The 18,810-nt window shown below is 54.0% G+C and overlaps 1 protein-coding gene across 2 annotated transcripts in view; it reads left to right on the plus strand.

The window, feature by feature from the left end:
• Window positions 1–18,810, plus strand: part of THBS3 (thrombospondin 3) — a 34,766-nt gene that overhangs the window by 13,070 nt on the left and 2,886 nt on the right. Inside the window, exons 14-20 of one of the 2 annotated variants that reach the window (XR_011851229.1) lie at window positions 944–1,062; window positions 4,892–4,944; window positions 5,020–5,213; window positions 5,283–5,461; window positions 6,842–6,890; window positions 6,964–7,160; window positions 14,090–14,248. Coding sequence is in view for 1 of the 2 variants with exons in the window: in XM_072131938.1 (XP_071988039.1) it covers window positions 944–1,062; window positions 4,892–4,944; window positions 5,020–5,213; window positions 5,283–5,461; window positions 6,842–6,890; window positions 6,964–7,160; window positions 14,090–14,262 (964 nt within the window). In the remaining variant the exon portion in view is untranslated. Of the gene's footprint in view, window positions 1–943; window positions 1,063–4,891; window positions 4,945–5,019; window positions 5,214–5,282; window positions 5,462–6,841; window positions 6,891–6,963; window positions 7,161–14,089; window positions 14,263–18,810 lie in introns of both variants that reach the window. The other variant, XM_072131938.1, reaches the window with a different exon arrangement.

Here is an 18,810-nt window from a genome sequence, read left to right on the forward strand (position 1 = left end):
TGTGTGTATATACCGCCCCTCTCCTGTGTATAGTGTGTATATACCGCCCTCTCCTGTGTATAGTGTGTGTATATACCGCCCTCTCCTGTGTATAGTGTGTGTATATACCGCCCTCTCCTGTGTATAGTGTGTGTATATACTGCCCTCTCCTGTGTATAGTGTGTGTATACCGCCCTCTCCTGTGTATAGTGTGTGTATATACCGCCCCTCTCCTGTGTATAGTGTGTGTATATACCGCTCTCTCCTGTGTATAGTGTGTATATACCGCCCCTCTCCTGTGTATAGTGTGTATATACCGCCCTCTCCTGTGTATAGTGTGTGTATATACTGCCCTCTCCTGTGTATAGTGTGTATATATACCGCCCTCTCCTGTGTATAGTGTGTATATATACCGCCCTCTCCTGTGTATAGTGTGTGTATATACCGCCCTCTCCTGTGTATAGTGTGTGTATATACCGCCCTCTCCTGTGTATAGTGTGTGTATATACCGCCCTCTCCTGTGTATAGTGTGTATATACCGCTCTCTCCTGTGTATAGTGTGTATATACCGCCCTCTCCTGTGTATAGTGTGTGTATATACCGCCCCTCTCCTGTGTATAGTGTGTATATACCGCCCTCTCCTGTGTATAGTGTGTGTATATACTGCCCTCTCCTGTGTATAGTGTGTATATATACCGCCCTCTCCTGTGTATAGTGTGTGTATATACTGCCCTCTCCTGTGTATAGTGTGTATATACCGCCCTCTCCTGTGTATAGTGTGTGTATATACCGCCCTCTCCTGTGTATAGTGTGTATATACCGCCCTCTCCTGTGTATAGTGTGTTTCCGGTCCCCCCCCTGTCTCTCCCGGGTTGTCGGTACCGGACCCTGATCTTTATTCGGGGCAGAACTTGTAGATTTGGCGGCTGATATTTTCCCCTCTGTATCTTCTCTCTCTGTCCAGGAATCCCCAACATGCTGGACAACTGCGCCAAAGTACCAAACCCTCTGCAGACCGACCGAGATCTGGATGGTGTGGGAGATGCCTGCGACAGCTGCCCCGAGACCAGTAACCCCACCCAGGTGCCCCCTGTATACCCCCTATATGCCCCAGTGTATACCCCTCTGTGGCTGCAGTATATACACCTATCCCTCACCCTCCTCTATTTACCTCCCTCTATATATACCCCTCTTTGGCTGTAGTATGTACCCCCCTATACACGCTGTCGTCTTGCCCTCCTCTATATACCCCTCCTACACACCCCTCTGGGACTGTAGTATATACATCTAGTCCCTCGCCCTCTATATACACTCTATTTACTCCTTCTGTGGTGTATATACCCCTCTTTATGCCTCCCCCTATACACCTGTCATCTCTCGCTCCTTTATATACTCCTCTATATATATTGGTATATATAGCCCCTGTATACCCCTCTGTGGCTGTGGTGTATATACCCCCTGTATACCCCTCTGTGGCTGGGGTGTATATAGCCCCTGTATACCCCTCTGTGGCTGGGGTGTATATACCCCCTGTATACCCCTCTGTGGCTGTGGTGTATATACCCCCTGTATACCCCTCTGTGGCTGTGGTGTATATACCCCCTGTATACCCCTCTGTGGCTGTGGTGTATATACCCCCTGTATACCCCTCTGTGGCTGGGGTGTATATACCCCCTGTATACCCCTCTGTGGCTGGGGTGTATATACCCCCTGTATACCCTGTGGCTGTGGTGTATATACCCCTGTATACCCCTCTGTGGCTGTGGTGTATATACCCCCTGTATACCCCTCTGTGGCTGTGGTGTATATACCCCCTGTATACCCCTCTGTGGCTGGGGTGTATATACCCCCTGTATACCCCTCTGTGGCTGGGGTGTATATAGCCCCTGTATACCCCTCTGTGGCTGTGGTGTATATACCCCCTGTATACCCCTCTGTGGCTGTGGTGTATATACCCCCTGTATACCCCTCTGTGGCTGTGGTGTATATACCCCCTGTATACCCCTCTGTGGCTGTGGTGTATATACCCCCTGTATACCCCTCTGTGGCTGGGGTGTATATACCCCCTGTATACCCCTCTGTGGCTGGGGTGTATATACCCCCTGTATATCCCTCTGTGGCTGGGGTGTATATACCCCCTGTATACCCCTCTGTGGCTGTGGTGTATATAGCCCCTGTATACCCCTCTGTGGCTGGGGTGTATATAGCCCCTGTATACCCCTCTGTGGCTGGGGTGTATATACCCCCTGTATACCCTGTGGCTGGGGTGTATATACCCCTGTATACCCCTCTGTGGCTGGGGTGTATATACCCCCTGTATACCCCTCTGTGGCTGGGGTGTATATACCCCCTGTATACCCCTCTGTGGCTGGGGTGTATATACCCCCTGTATACCCCTCTGTGGCTGGGGTGTATATATCCCCTGTATACCCCTCTGTGGCTGGGGTGTATATACCCCCTGTATACCCCTCTGTGGCTGGGGTGTATATACCCCCTGTATACCCCTCTGTGGCTGGGGTGTATATACCCCTGTATACCCCTCTGTGGCTGGGGTGTATATACCCCCTGTATACCCCTCTGTGGCTGTGGTGTATATACCCCCTGTATACCCCTCTGTGGCTGTGGTGTATATAACCCCTGTATACCCCTCTGTGGCTGTGGTGTATATACCCCCTGTATACCCCTCTGTGGCTGGGGTGTATATACCCCCTGTATACCCCTCTGTGGCTGGGGTGTATATAGCCCCTGTATACCCCTCTGTGGCTGGGGTGTATATAGCCCCTGTATACCCCTCTGTGGCTGGGGTGTATATACCCCCTGTATACCCCTCTGTGGCTGGGGTGTATATACCCCCTGTATACCCCTCTGTGGCTGGGGTGTATATAGCCCCTGTATACCCCTCTGTGGCTGGGGTGTATATAGCCCCTGTATACCCCTCTGTGGCTGGGGTGTATATAGCCCCTGTATACCCCTCTGTGGCTGGGGTGTATATACCCCCTGTATACCCCTCTGTGGCTGTGGTGTATATACCCCCTGTATACCCCTCTGTGGCTGTGGTTTATATATCCCCTGTATACCCCTCTGTGGCTGTGGTGTATATACATCTGTATACCCCTCTGTGGCTGGGGTGTATATACCCCCTGTATACCCCTCTGTGGCTGTGGTGTATATACCCCCTGTATACCCCTCTGTGGCTGTGGTGTATATACCCCCTGTATACCCCTCTGTGGCTGTGGTGTATATACCCCCTGTATACCCCTCTGTGGCTGTGGTGTATATACCCCCTGTATACCCCTCTGTGGCTGGGGTGTATATACCCCCTGTATACCCCTCTGTGGCTGTGGTGTATATACCCCCTGTATACCCCTCTGTGGCTGTGGTGTATATACCCCCTGTATACCCCTCTGTGGCTGGGGTGTATATAGCCCCTGTATACCCCTCTGTGGCTGGGGTGTATATAGCCCCTGTATACCCCTCTGTGGCTGGGGTGTATATAGCCCCTGTATACCCCTCTGTGGCTGTGGTGTATATAGCCCCTGTATACCCCTCTGTGGCTGTGGTGTATATAGCCCCTGTATACCCCTCTGTGGCTGGGGTGTATATACCCCCTGTATACCCCTCTGTTGCTGGGGTGTATATACCCCCTGTATACCCCTCTGTGGCTGTGGTGTATATACCCCCTGTATACCCCTCTGTGGCTGTGGTGTATATACCCCCTGTATACCCCTCTGTGGCTGTGGTGTATATACCCCCTGTATACCCCTCTGTGGCTGTGGTGTATATAGCCCCTGTATACCCCTCTGTGGCTGGGGTGTATATAGCCCCTGTATACCCCTCTGTGGCTGTGGTGTATATACCCCTGTATACCCCTCTGTGGCTGGGGTGTATATACCCCCTGTATACCCCTCTGTGGCTGTGGTGTATATACCCCCTGTATACCCCTCTGTGGCTGGGGTGTATATACCCCCTGTATACCCTGTGGCTGGGGTGTATATACCCCCTGTATACCCTGTGGCTGGGGTGTATATACCCCCTGTATACCCCTCTGTGGCTGTGGTGTATATACCCCCTGTATACCCTGTGGCTGTGGTGTATATACCCCCTGTATACCCCTCTGTGGCTGTGGTGTATATACCCCCTGTATACCCCTCTGTGGCTGTGGTGTATATAGCCCCTGTATACCCCTCTGTGGCTGTGGTGTATATACCCCCTGTATACCCCTCTGTGGCTGGGGTGTATATACCCCCTGTATACCCCTCTGTGGCTGTGGTGTATATACCCCCTGTATACCCCTCTGTGGCTGGGGTGTATATACCCCCTGTATACCCCTCTGTGGCTGTGGTGTATATACCCCCTGTATACCCTGTGGCTGGGGTGTATATACCCCCTGTATACCCTGTGGCTGGGGTGTATATACCCCCTGTATACCCCTCTGTGGCTGTGGTGTATATACCCCCTGTATACCCTGTGGCTGTGGTGTATATACCCCCTGTATACCCCTCTGTGGCTGTGGTGTATATACCCCCTGTATACCCCTCTGTGGCTGTGGTGTATATACCCCCTGTATACCCCTCTGTGGCTGGGGTGTATATACCCCCTGTATACCCCTCTGTGGCTGTGGTGTATATACCCCCTGTATACCCCTCTGTGGCTGGGGTGTATATACCCCCTGTATACCCTGTGGCTGGGGTGTATATACCCCCTGTATACCCTGTGGCTGGGGTGTATATACCCCCTGTATACCCCTCTGTGGCTGTGGTGTATATACCCCCTGTATACCCTGTGGCTGTGGTGTATATACCCCCTGTATACCCCTCTGTGGCTGTGGTGTATATACCCCCTGTATACCCCTCTGTGGCTGGGGTGTATATACCCCGTGGCTCCTCTTGATGTGACTCCTCTCCTCCTGCAGTCGGATGCAGACAGCGATCTGGTGGGCGACATGTGTGACACCAATCAGGACAGGTAAGTCGTGTACCTCCTGTAGCTCCGCCTCTCCCAGGCAGGGGGCGGGGATTGACCGTTTTCCCCTTTCCTCAGGGATGGTGACGGTCACCAGGACACCAAGGACAACTGCCCCGACGTTCCCAACAGCTCCCAGCTGGACTCGGACAACGACGGGATCGGAGACGAGTGCGACCAGGATGACGACAACGATGGCGTCCCCGACTACATCCCCCCCGGCCCCGACAACTGCCGGCTCATCCACAACCCCAACCAGAAGGACACGGACGGTGAGCGCTGCACCCAGCGGGGGAGGGGCAGGGGTGTGACCCGGGGTAACCGGCATTGTGCCCCCACAGGGGACGGCATCGGAGACGTCTGCGAGATAGACTTCGATAACGACTCTGTGGCCGATTCACAAGACGTCTGCCCCGAGAGTGCGGAGGTCACCCTCACCGACTTCAGGGCCTACCAGACCGTCATCCTGGACCCCGAGGGCGACGCACAGATAGATCCTAACTGGGTGGTGCTCAACCAGGTAATGTCCCCCAGCTGGGACCCATGTAACACCGGTGCTCCTCCTGCCCCAGGACTCTGTCTGTCAGCCGACCTCTCTGCCCCCTCCCTCTGCCTCTGGCGGCTGACCTCTCTGCCCCCTCTCTGTCTGTCGGCTGACCTCTCTGCCCCCTCCCTCTGCCTGGAGGCTGACCTCTCTGCCCCCTCCCTCTGCCTGTCGGCTGACCTCTCTGCCCCCTCCCTCTGCCTGTCGGCTGACCTCTCTGCCCCCTCCCTCTGCCTGTCGGCTGACCTCTCTGCCCCCTCCCTCTGCCTGTCGGCTGACCTCTCTGCCCCCTCCCTCTGCCTGGAGGCTGACCTCTCTGCCCCCTCCCTCTGCCTGGAGGCTGACCTCTCTGCCCCCTCCCTCTGCCTGGAGGCTGACCTCTCTGCCCCCTCCCTCTGCCTGTCGGCTGACCTCTCTGCCCCCTCCCTCTGCCTGTCGGCTGACCTCTCTGCCCCCTCTCTGTCTGTCGGCTGACCTCTCTGCCCCCTCTCTGTCTGTCGGCTGACCTCTCTGCCCCCTCCCTCTGCCTGGAGGCTGACCTCTCTGCCCCCTCCCTCTGCCTGGAGGCTGACCTCTCTGCCCCCTCCCTCTGCCTGTCGGCTGACCTCTCTGCCCCTTCTCTGTCTGTCGGCTGACCTCTCTGCCCCTTCTCTGTCTGTCGGCTGACCTCTCTGCCCCTTCTCTGTCTGTCGGCTGACCTCTCTGCCCCTTCTCTGTCTGTCGGCTGACCTCTCTGCCCCTTCTCTGTCTGTCGGCTGACCTCTCTGCCCCTTCTCTGTCTGTCGGCTGACCTCTCTGCCCCTTCTCTGTCTGTCGGCTGACCTCTCTGCCCTCTCCCTCTGTCGGCTGACCTCTCTGCCCCCTCTCTGTCTGTCTGCTGACCTCTCTGCCCCCTCCCTCTGCCTGTCGGCTGACCTCTCTGCCCCCTCCCTCTGCCTGTCAGCTGACCTCTCTGCCCCCTCTCTGTCTGTCGGCTGACCTCTCTGCCCCTCTCTGCCTGTCTGCTGACCTCTCTGCCCCCTCTCTGCCTGTCTGCTGACCTCTCTGCCCCCTCTCTGTCTGTCTGCTGACCTCTCTGCCTGTCGGCTGACCTCTCTGCCCCCTCTCTGCCTGTCGGCTGACCTCTCTGCCCCCTCTCTGTCTGTCGGCTGACCTCTCTGCCCCCTCTCTGTCTGTCGGCTGACCTCTCTGCCCCCTCTCTGTCTGTCGGCTGACCTCTCTGCCCCCTCTCTGTCTGTCGGCTGACCTCTCTGCCCCCTCTCTGTCTGTCGGCTGACCTCTCTGCCCCCTCCCTCTGTCGGCTGACCTCTCTGCCCCCTCCCGTACTGACCTTTCTTCTTGGTGTCTTCCTGGCAGGGGATGGAGATTGTACAGACCATGAACAGTGACCCGGGCCTGGCAGTAGGTAAGGGGCACCGGCCTTGGACATGACCCCCACAATGTGTAGACCCCCAGACACCCACCTCTTGTGCACGCAGGGTACACGGCCTTTAATGGTGTGGACTTTGAAGGGACGTTCCATGTGAACACGGTGACGGATGATGATTACGCCGGCTTCATCTTCAGCTACCAGGACAGCGCCAGCTTCTACGTGGTCATGTGGAAGCAGACGGAGCAGACGTACTGGCAGGCAACGCCATTCCGGGCCGTGGCGGAACCGGGCCTGCAGCTCAAGGTGAGGGGCCACGGACCACCCATTATATACAGGATCCACCTCATATACACAGTCCCCCTGGAGTACACATGACCCCTCCCCTAACATACGTGATTACCCTAATATACATATATATATAGGGTACAGCTCCTCCCTGGGCTGTATATAGGGTACAGCTCCTCCCTGCACTGTATATAGGGTACAGCTCCACCTGTGCTGTATATAGGGTACAGCTCCCCCTGTGCTGTATATAGGGTGCGGCTCCTCCCTGGGCTGTATATAGGGTGCGGCTCTTCCCTGGGCTGTATATAGGGTGCGGCTCTTCCCTGGGCTGTATATAGGGTGCGGCTCTTCCCTGGGCTGTATATAGGGTGCGGCTCTTCCCTGGGCTGTATATAGGGTGCGGCTCTTCCCTGGGCTGTATATAGGGTCCGGCTCCTCGCTGGGCTGTATATGATACAGTTGTGTCTATGTGACTGTAGCCCTGGACGTGGCCGCAGGAGGAAAATTCATGACAAATCAAAGATGTGAATAATACGAATGGTAACAAAAGATCCCAAAAAAACTTCTAAAGAGATTAAAGGTGAACCTCAAGCTCCAGGACCATCGGTGTCAGATCACAGCATCCGTTGTTGTTTGAGCCAATGTGGACTTAATGGGAGACGACCGAAAAGGACACCACTGCTGAAAACAAATCAGAAATTGGCAACAGTCTACATGATGACAAGTCACAGAGAGAGAGAGAGCGTCCTATGGGCCGAGGAGACGGAGGAGCATCCGCTCTGCGCTCACAGGAGAGATGGAGCACAACGTGGAGGAGGCTGTTATGTGCTGCCCTTGTATCTGTGCAGGGAATCTCAGCACCATCTGCTACGCGCCCGCTCTGTGTCTGATACACCGTAGTCCGGCAGTATAGGGTAGGATCAATCAGACACCCTAGGGTTAAAGTTCCCCAGTGGGTCTGAAAAATAAACGTGTCCGGTATCGCCACTTCCCAAAATGTCCGATCTATCAAGATACAATAATGATTATTCCGCTGAGTTTAACCCCGTAATGCAAAATAGCGGCCAAAGGAGAAAATTGCGTTTCGCCCCGAGCACCAAGAAGGCGGCAAAATGAATAATATTTTTGTACATGTTCTGAAAACCTCGTCGTGTCCTCGTGATCCCATGAATAAAGCGGACGCGTGATCTGGGGTGCGCGGGGAAAGACGCAAAATCTACTAGAAAATGTCACATGTGGGGTTTTTTTTCCAATTTCACGGAATTTGGAATATTTTGAAATTTTTTTTTTCATTCTTTCCAGTCCATGGCGTCACCATGACGACCGATTTGTTGGAAAAAAAAGTTAAACATTTTTGAAGGTGGGGAGTTCAAAATGGAAATGCAAAAACAGCCGGGTGTTAAGGGGTTAAATTCAGGGGAAAAACCATTGTGTCCACGTGTGTACATGACCCCCCTGTAATATGCATGACCTATAATGGATACCTTACCAGAACCAAGCACCCTAACCAAGCGTGCTACACGACCAGAACCGAGATTACTGCATAGATACAGCATCAGAACCAATCAAAATACATAGAAACAGGATTACTACATGAGAACATCACCAGAACCAAGCTGCTACATAAACACAGCACCAGAACCAAGCTGCTACATAAACACAGGACCAGAACCAAGCTACTACATAAACACAAGGACAGAACCAAGCTCCTTCATAAACACAGGGACAGAACCAAGCTACTACATAAACACAGGACCAGAACCCAGCTTACTACATAGATACAGGACCAGAACCCAGCTTACTACATAGATACAGGACCAGAACCCAGCTTACTACATAGATACAGGACCAGAACCCAGCTTACTACATAGATACAGGACCAGAACCCAGCTTACTACATAGATACAGGACCAGAACCCAGCTTACTACATAGATACAGGACCAGAACCCAGCTTACTACATAGATACAGGACCAGAACCAAGCTTACCACATAGATACAGGACCAGAACCTAGCTTACTACATAGATACAGGACCATAACCAAGCTTACTACATAGATACAGGACCAGAACCCAGCTTACTACATAGATACAGGACCAGAACCCAGCTTACTACATAGATACAGGACCAGAACCCAGCTTACTACATAGATACAGGACCAGAACCCAGCTTACTACATAGATACAGGACCAGAACCCAGCTTACTACATAGATACAGGACCAGAACCCAGCTTACTACATAGATACAGGACCAGAACCCAGCTTACTACATAGATACAGGACCAGAACCCAGCTTACTACATAGATACAGGACCAGAACCCAGCTTACTACATAGATACAGGACCAGAACCCAGCTTACTACATAGATACAGGACCAGAACCCAGCTTACTACATAGATACAGGACCAGAACCCAGCTTACTACATAGGTACAGGACCAGAACCCAGCTTACTACATAGGTACAGGACCAGAACCAAGCTTACTACATAGGTACAGGACCAGAACCAAGCTTACTACATAGATACAGCACCAGAACCAAGCTTACTACATAGATACAGGACCAGATCCAAGCTTACCACATAGATACAGGACCAGAACCTAGCTTACTACATAGATACAGGACCATAACCCAGCTTACTACATAGATACAGGACCAGATCCAAGCTTACAACATAGATACAGGACAAGATCCAAGCATACTACATAGATACAGAACCAAGCTGCTACATAAACACAGGGCCAGAACCAAGCTTCTACATAAACACAGGGCCAGAACCAAGCTACTACATAAACACAGGGCCAGAGCCAAGCTGCTTCATAAACACAGGGCCAGAGCCAAGCTGCTTCATAAACACAGGGCCAGAACCAAGCTACTACATTAACACAGGGCCAGAACCAAGCTGCTACGTTAACACAGGACCAGAACCAAGCTGCTACGTTAACACAGGGCCAGAACCAAGCTGCTACGTTAACACAGGGCCAGAACCAAGCTGCTACGTAAACACAGGGCCAGAACCAAGCTGCTACGTAAACACAGGGCCAGAACCAAGCTGCTACGTAAACACAGGGCCAGAACCAAGCTGCTACGTAAACACAGGGCCAGAACCAAGCTGCTACGTAAACACAGGGCCAGAACCAAGCTGCTACGTAAACACAGGGCCAGAACCAAGCTTAATACAAAGATTTGAGAACATATTTTACATAGATACAGGACCAGAATCAAGATTGCCAAGTAGAAATAGTTTGAGATCCAAGGTTACTACGTGGATGTGTGGCTTCAGAACCAGAACTGAAATGATTACATTGAAATAGCATCAAAAAAGAGATAACTATTAATATGTGTTACCAGAACCAAGAGTAATACATACATATGGCACCAGAACCAAGAGTAATACATACATATGGCACCAGAACCAAGAGTAATACATACATATGGCACCAGAGCCATGAGTACTAAGTGTACACTTTACCAGAACCAGTATTACTACTTAGAAACAGTATTGTAATCAAGCTTACTGCATAAATACAGGACCAGAACCCAGCTTACTACATAGATACAGGACCAGAGCCAAGCTTACTACATAGATACAGGACCAGAGCCAAGCTTACTACATAGATACAGGACCAGAGCCAAGCTTACTACATAGATACAGGACCAGAACCCAGCTTACTACATAGATACAGGACCAGAACCCAGCTTACTACATAGATACAGGACCAGAACCCAGCTTACTACATAGATACAGGACCAGAACCCAGCTTACTACATAGATACAGGACCAGAACCCAGCTTACTACATAGATACAGGACCAGAACCCAGCTTACTACATAGATACAGGACCAGAACCCAGCTTACTACATAGATACAGGACCAGAACCCAGCTTACTACATAGATACAGGACCAGAACCCAGCTTACTACATAGATACAGGACCAGAACCCAGCTTACTACATAGATACAGGACCAGAACCCAGCTTACTACATAGATACAGGACCAGAACCCAGCTTACTACATAGATACAGGACCAGAACCCAGCTTACTACATAGATACAGGACCAGAACCAAGATTACTACATAGATACAGCACCAGAACCAAGCTTACAACATAGATACAGCACCAGATCCAAGCATACTACATAGATACAGGACCAGATCCAAGCTTACTGCATAAATACAGGACCAGAACCCAGCTTACTACATAGATACAGCACCAGATCCAAGCTTACCACATAGATACAGGACCAGAACCAAGCTTACCACATAGATACTGGACTAGAACCAAGCTTACCACATAAATACAGGACCAGATCCAAGCTTACTACATAGATACAGGACCAGAACCCAGCTTACTACATAGATACAGGACCAGAACCCAGCTTACTACATAGATACAGGACCAGAACCCAGCTTACTACATAGATACAGGACCAGAACCCAGCTTACTACATAGATACAGGACCAGAACCCAGCTTACTACATAGATACAGGACCAGAACCCAGCTTACTACATAGATACAGGACCAGAACCCAGCTTACTACATAGATACAGGACCAGAACCCAGCTTACTACATAGATACAGGACCAGAACCCAGCTTACTACATAGATACAGGACCAGAACCCAGCTTACTACATAGATACAGGACCAGAACCCAGCTTACTACATAGATACAGGACCAGAACCCAGCTTACTACATAGATACAGGACCAGAACCCAGCTTACTACATAGATACAGGACCAGAACCCAGCTTACTACATAGATACAGGACCAGAACCCAGCTTACTACATAGATACAGGACCAGAACCAAGATTACTACATAGATACAGCACCAGAACCAAGCTTACAACATAGATACAGCACCAGATCCAAGCATACTACATAGATACAGGACCAGATCCAAGCTTACTGCATAAATACAGGACCAGAACCCAGCTTACTACATAGATACAGCACCAGATCCAAGCTTACCACATAGATACAGGACCAGAACCAAGCTTACCACATAGATACTGGACTAGAACCAAGCTTACCACATAAATACAGGACCAGATCCAAGCTTACCACATAGATACAGGACCAGAACCCAGCTTACTACATAGATACAGGACCAGAACCCAGCTTACTACATAGATACAGGACCAGAACCCAGCTTACTACATAGATACAGGACCAGAACCCAGCTTACTACATAGATACAGGACCAGAACCCAGCTTACTACATAGATACAGGACCAGAACCCAGCTTACTACATAGATACAGGACCAGAACCCAGCTTACTACATAGATACAGGACCAGAACCAAGATTACTACATAGATACAGCACCAGAACCAAGCTTACAACATAGATACAGCACCAGATCCAAGCATACTACATAGATACAGGACCAGATCCAAGCTTACTGCATAAATACAGGACCAGAACCCAGCTTACTACATAGATACAGCACCAGATCCAAGCTTACCACATAGATACAGGACCAGAACCAAGCTTACCACATAGATACTGGACTAGAACCAAGCTTACCACATAAATACAGGACCAGATCCAAGCTTACTACATAGATACAGGACCAGAACCAAGCTTACCACATAGATACTGGACTAGAACCCAGCTTACCACATAAATACAGGACCAGATCCAAGCTTATAACATATGTAGCCGAAGGTCACAGTGCCCGGCCCCGAAAATCAATACAATCTCATAACATACAGGCCCCCCCAGTAATATACATGACTCCTCCCATAACATATAGCCCCCCCTCCCAGTAATATACATGACTCCTCCTATAACATACAGGCCCCCCCCGGTATTATACATGACTCCTCCTATAACATACAGGCCCCCCCCAGTAATATACATGACTCCTCCCATAACATATAGCCCCCCCTGCCAGTAATATACATGACTCCTCCTATAACATACAGGCCCCCCCGGTATTATACATGACTCCTCCCATAACATACAGGCCCCCCCGGTATTATACATGACTCCTCCCATAACATACAGGCCCCCCCCCCCCCGGTATTATACATGACTCCTCCCATAACATACAGCCCCCCCCCCCCGGTATTATACATGACTCCTCCCATAACATACAGGCCCCCCCCCCCCGGTATTATACATGACTCCGCCCATAACATACAGGCCCCCCCCCCCCGGTATTATACATGACTCCTCCCATAACATACAGCCCCCCCTCCCCCCTGGTATTATACATGACTCCTCCCATAACATACAGGCCTCCCCCCCCCCCGGTATTATACATGACTCCTCCCATAACATACAGGCCCCCCCCCCCGGTATTATACATGACTCCTCCCATAACATACAGGCCCCCCCCCCCCCGGTATTATACATGACTCCTCCCATAACATACAGGCCCCCCCCCTGGTATTATACATGACTCCTCCCATAACATACAGGCCCCCCCCCTGGTATTATACATGACTCCTCCCATAACATACAGGCCCCCCCGGTATTATACATGACTCCTCCCATAACATACAGGCCCCTCCCCCCCTGGTATTATACATGACTCCTCCCATAACATACAGGCCCCCCCCGGTATTATACATGACTTCTCCCATAACATACAGGCCCCCCCCCCTGGTATTATACATGACTCCTCCTATAACATACAGGCCCCCCCCCGGTATTATACATGACTCCTCCCATAACATACAGGCCCCTCCCCCCCTGGTATTATACATGACTCCTCCCATAACATACAGGCCCCCCCCGGTATTATACATGACTTCTCCCATAACATACAGGCCCCCCCCCCTGGTATTATACATGACTCCTCCTATAACATACAGGCCCCCCCCCGGTATTATACATGACTCCTCCCATAACATACAGCCCCCCCCCCACGGTATTATACCCGCTGGTGCGCCTGCGCCCTTGGTGATGCCACATTTGATGTTTTCCTCCTTTAGGCTGTTAAGTCAAAGACTGGACCTGGAGAGAACATGCGCAACGCTTTGTGGCACACGGGGAACACGCCGGAGCACGTGCGCCTCCTCTGGAAGGACCCCCGGAACGTCGGCTGGAAGGATAAGACCTCGTACCGCTGGCACCTCACACACCGGCCCCAGGTGGGCTACATCAGGTCAGCTCATGCACCCCCCCCCAGGTGGGCCATACCATCTCATGCACCCCCCAGGTGGGCCATACCATCTCATGCACCCCCCCACCCCCCCAGGTGGGCCATACCATCTCATGCACCCGCCCCCCAGGTGGGCCATACCATCTCATGCACCCCACCCCCCAGGTGGGCTACATCAGGTCAGCTCATGCACCCCCCAGGTGGGCCATACCATCTCATGCACCCCCCCCACCCCCCAGGTGGGCTACATCAGGTCAGCTCATGCACCCCCCAGGTGGGCCATACCATCTCATGCACCCCCCCCCCAGGTGGGCCATACCATCTCATGCACCCGCCCCAGGTGGGCTATACCATCTCATGCACCCCCCCCCCCCAGGTGGGCTATACCATCTCATGCACCCACCCCAGGTAGGCCATACCATCTCATGCACCCGCCCCAGGTGGGCTATACCATCTCATGCACCCCCCCCAGGTGCGCTATACCATCTCATGCACCCCCCCCCAGGTGGGCTATACCATCTCATGCACCCGCCCCAGGTGGGCTATACCATCTCATGCACCCGCCCCAGGTGGGCTATACCATCTCATGCACCCGCCCCAGGTGGGCTATACCATCTCATGCACCCGCCCCAGGTGGGCTATACCATCTCATGCACCCGCCCCAGGTGGGCTATACCATCTCATACACCCGCCCCAGGTGGGCTATACCATCTCATGCACCCGCCCCAGGTGGGCTATACCATCTCATGCACCCGCCCCAGGTGGGCTATACCATCTCATGCACCCGCCCCAGGTGGGCCATACCATCTCATGCACCCGCCCCAGGTGGGCCATACCATCTCATGCACCCGTCCCAGGTGGGCTATACCATCTCATGCACCTGCCCCCCCAGGTGGGCCATACCATCTCATGCACCCGCCCCAGGTGGGCCATACCATCTCATGCACCTGCCCCAGGTGGGCCATACCATCTCATGCACCTGCCCCAGGTGGGCTATACCATCCCATGCACCCATCCCAGGTGGGCCATACCATCTCATGCACCCGCCCCAGGTGGGCCATACCATCTCATGCACCCGCCCCAGGTGGGCTATACCATCTCATGCACCCGCCCCAGGTGGGCTATATCATCTCATGCACTCGCCCCAGGTGGACTATACCAACTCATGCACCCGCCCCAGGTGGGCTATACCATCTCATGCACCCACCCCTGGAGGATACATCAGGTCATGCACCCGCCCCAGGTGGGCTATACCATCTCATGCACCCACCCCCAGGTGGGCTATAACATCTCATGCACCCCCTCCCCCAGGTGGGCTATACCATCTCATGCACCCCCTCCCCCAGGTGGGCTATACCATCTCATGCACCCGCCCCAGGTGGGCTATACCATCTCATGCACCCGCCCCAGGTGGGCTATACCATCTCATGCACCCGCCCCAGGTGGGCCATACCATCTCATGCACCCGCCCCAGGTGGGCCATACCATCTCATGCACCCACCCCAGGTGGGCCATACCATCTCATGCACCCACCCCAGGTGGGCCATACCATCTCATGCACCCGCCCCAGGTGGGCCATACCATCTCATGCACCCGCCCCAGGTGGGCCATACCATCTCATGCACCCGCCCCAGGTGGGCTATACCATCTCATGCACCCCCCCAGGTGGACTATACCATCTCATGCACCCCCCCAGGTGGGCCATACCATCTCATGCACCCCCCCCCCCAGGTGGGCTATACCATCTCATGCACCCACCCCAGGTGGACTATACCTTCTCATGCGCCCCCCCCCCCAGGTGGGCTATACCATCTCATGCACCCCCCCCCCAGGTGGGCTATACCATCTCATGCACCCGTCCCAGGTGGGCTATACCATCTCATGCACCCGCCCCAGGTGGGCTATACCATCTCATGCACCCCCCCCCCCAGGTGGACTATACCATCTCATGCACCCCCCCAGGTGGGCCATACCATCTCATGCACCCGCCCCAGGTGGGCTATACCATCTCATGCACCCCCCCCCCAGGTGGGCTATACCATCTCATGCACCCCCCCCCCCCAGGTGGGCTATACCATCTCATGCACCCACCCCAGGTGGACTATACCATCTCATGCACCCACCCCAGGTGGACTATACCATCTCATGCACCCACCCCAGGTGGACTATACCATCTCATGCACCCGCCCCAGGTGGACTATACCATCTCATGCACCCGCCCCAGGTGGACTATACCATCTCATGCACCCGCCCCAGGTGGACTATACCATCTCATGCACCCGCCCCAGGTGGGCTATACCATCTCATGCACCCGCCCCAGGTGGGCTATACCATCTCATGCACCCGCCCCCCCAGGTGGGCTATACCATCTCATGCACCCGCCCCCCCAGGTGGGCCATACCATCTCATGCACCCGCCCCCCCAGGTGGGCTATACCATCTCATGCACCCGCCCCCCCAGGTGGGCCATACCATCTCATGCACCCGCACCAGGTGGGCCATACCATCTCATGCACCCGCACCAGGTGGGCCATACCATCTCATGCACCCGCACCAGGTGGGCCATACCATCTCATGCACCCGCACCAGGTGGACTATACCATCTCATGCACCCGCCCCAGGTGGACTATACCATCTCATGCACCCCCCCAGGTGGACTATACCATCTCATGCACCCCCCCAGGTGGACTATACCATCTCATGCACCCCCCCAGGTGGACTATACCATCTCATGCACCCCCCCCAGGTGGACTATACCATCTCATGCACCCCCCCAGGTGGACTATACCATCTCATGCACCCCCCCAGGTGGACTATACCATCTCATGCACCCCCCCAGGTGGACTATACCATCTCATGCACCTGCACCAGGTGGACTATACCATCTCATGCACCCGCCCCAGGTGGACTATACCATCTCATGCACCCGCCCCAGGTGGACTATACCATCTCATGCACCCCCCCCCCAGGTGGGCTATACCATCTCATGCACCCCCCCCCCAGGTGGGCTATACCATCTCATGCACCCGCCCCAGGTGGGCTATACCATCTCATGCACCCCCCCCCCCCCCAGGTGGGCTATACCATCTCATGCACCCGCCCCAGGTGGACTATACCATCTCATGCACCCGCCCCAGGTGGACTATACCATCTCATGCACCCGCCCCAGGTGGACTATACCATCTCATGCACCCGCCCCAGGTGGGCTATACCATCTCATGCACCCGTCCTAGGTGGGCTATACCATCTCATGCACCTGCCGTCCCAGGTGGGCCATACCATCTCATGCACCTGCCCCAGGTGGGCCATACCATCTCATGCACCTGCCCCAGGTGGGCCATACCATCTCATGCACCCGCCCCAGGTGGGCTATACCATCCCATGCACCCATCCCAGGTGGGCCATACCATCTCATGCACCCATCCCAGGTGGGCCATACCATCTCATGCACCCATCCCAGGTGGGCCATACCATCTCATGCACCCGCCCCAGGTGGGCCATACCATCTCATGCACCCGCCCCAGGTGGGCTATACCATCTCATGCACCCGCCCCAGGTGGGCTATATCATCTCATGCACTCGCCCCAGGTGGACTATACCAACTCATGCACCCGCCCCAGGTGGGCTATACCATCTCATGCACCCACCCCTGGAGGATACATCAGGTCATGCACCCGCCCCAGGTGGGCTATACCATCTCATGCACCCGCCCCAGGTGGGCTATACCATCTCATGCACCCCCCCCCCCAGGTGGGCTATACCATCTCATGCACCCGCCCCAGGTGGACTATACCATCTCATGCACCCGCCCCAGGTGGACTATACCATCTCATGCACCCGCCCCAGGTGGACTATACCATCTCATGCACCCGTCCCAGGTGGGCTATACCATCTCATGCACCCGTCCCAGGTGGGCTATACCATCTCATGCACCCGTCCCAGGTGGGCTATACCATCTCATGCACCTGCCCCCCCAGGTGGGCCATACCATCTCATGCACCCGCCCCAGGTGGGCCATACCATCTCATGCACCTGCCCCAGGTGGGCCATACCATCTCATGCACCTGCCCCAGGTGGGCTATACCATCCCATGCACCCATCCCAGGTGGGCCATACCATCTCATGCACCCGCCCCAGGTGGGCCATACCATCTCATGCACCCGCCCCAGGTGGGCTATACCATCTCATGCACCCGCCCCAGGTGGGCTATATCATCTCATGCACTCGCCCCAGGTGGACTATACCAACTCATGCACCCGCCCCAGGTGGGCTATACCATCTCATGCACCCACCCCTGGAGGATACATCAGGTCATGCACCCGCCCCAGGTGGGCTATACCATCTCATGCACCCACCCCCAGGTGGGCTATAACATCTCATGCACCCCCTCCCCCAGGTGGGCTATACCATCTCATGCACCCCCTCCCCCAGGTGGGCTATACCATATCATGCACCCCCCCCCCCAGGTGGGCTATACCATCCCATGCACCCTTCCCCCCAGGTGGGCTATACCATCTCATGCACCCGCCCCAGGTGGGCTATACCATCTCAT

The sequence above is a fragment of the Engystomops pustulosus genome, unplaced genomic scaffold (assembly GCF_040894005.1).
Source record: "Engystomops pustulosus unplaced genomic scaffold, aEngPut4.maternal MAT_SCAFFOLD_177, whole genome shotgun sequence".
NCBI lineage: Eukaryota > Metazoa > Chordata > Amphibia > Anura > Leptodactylidae > Engystomops > Engystomops pustulosus.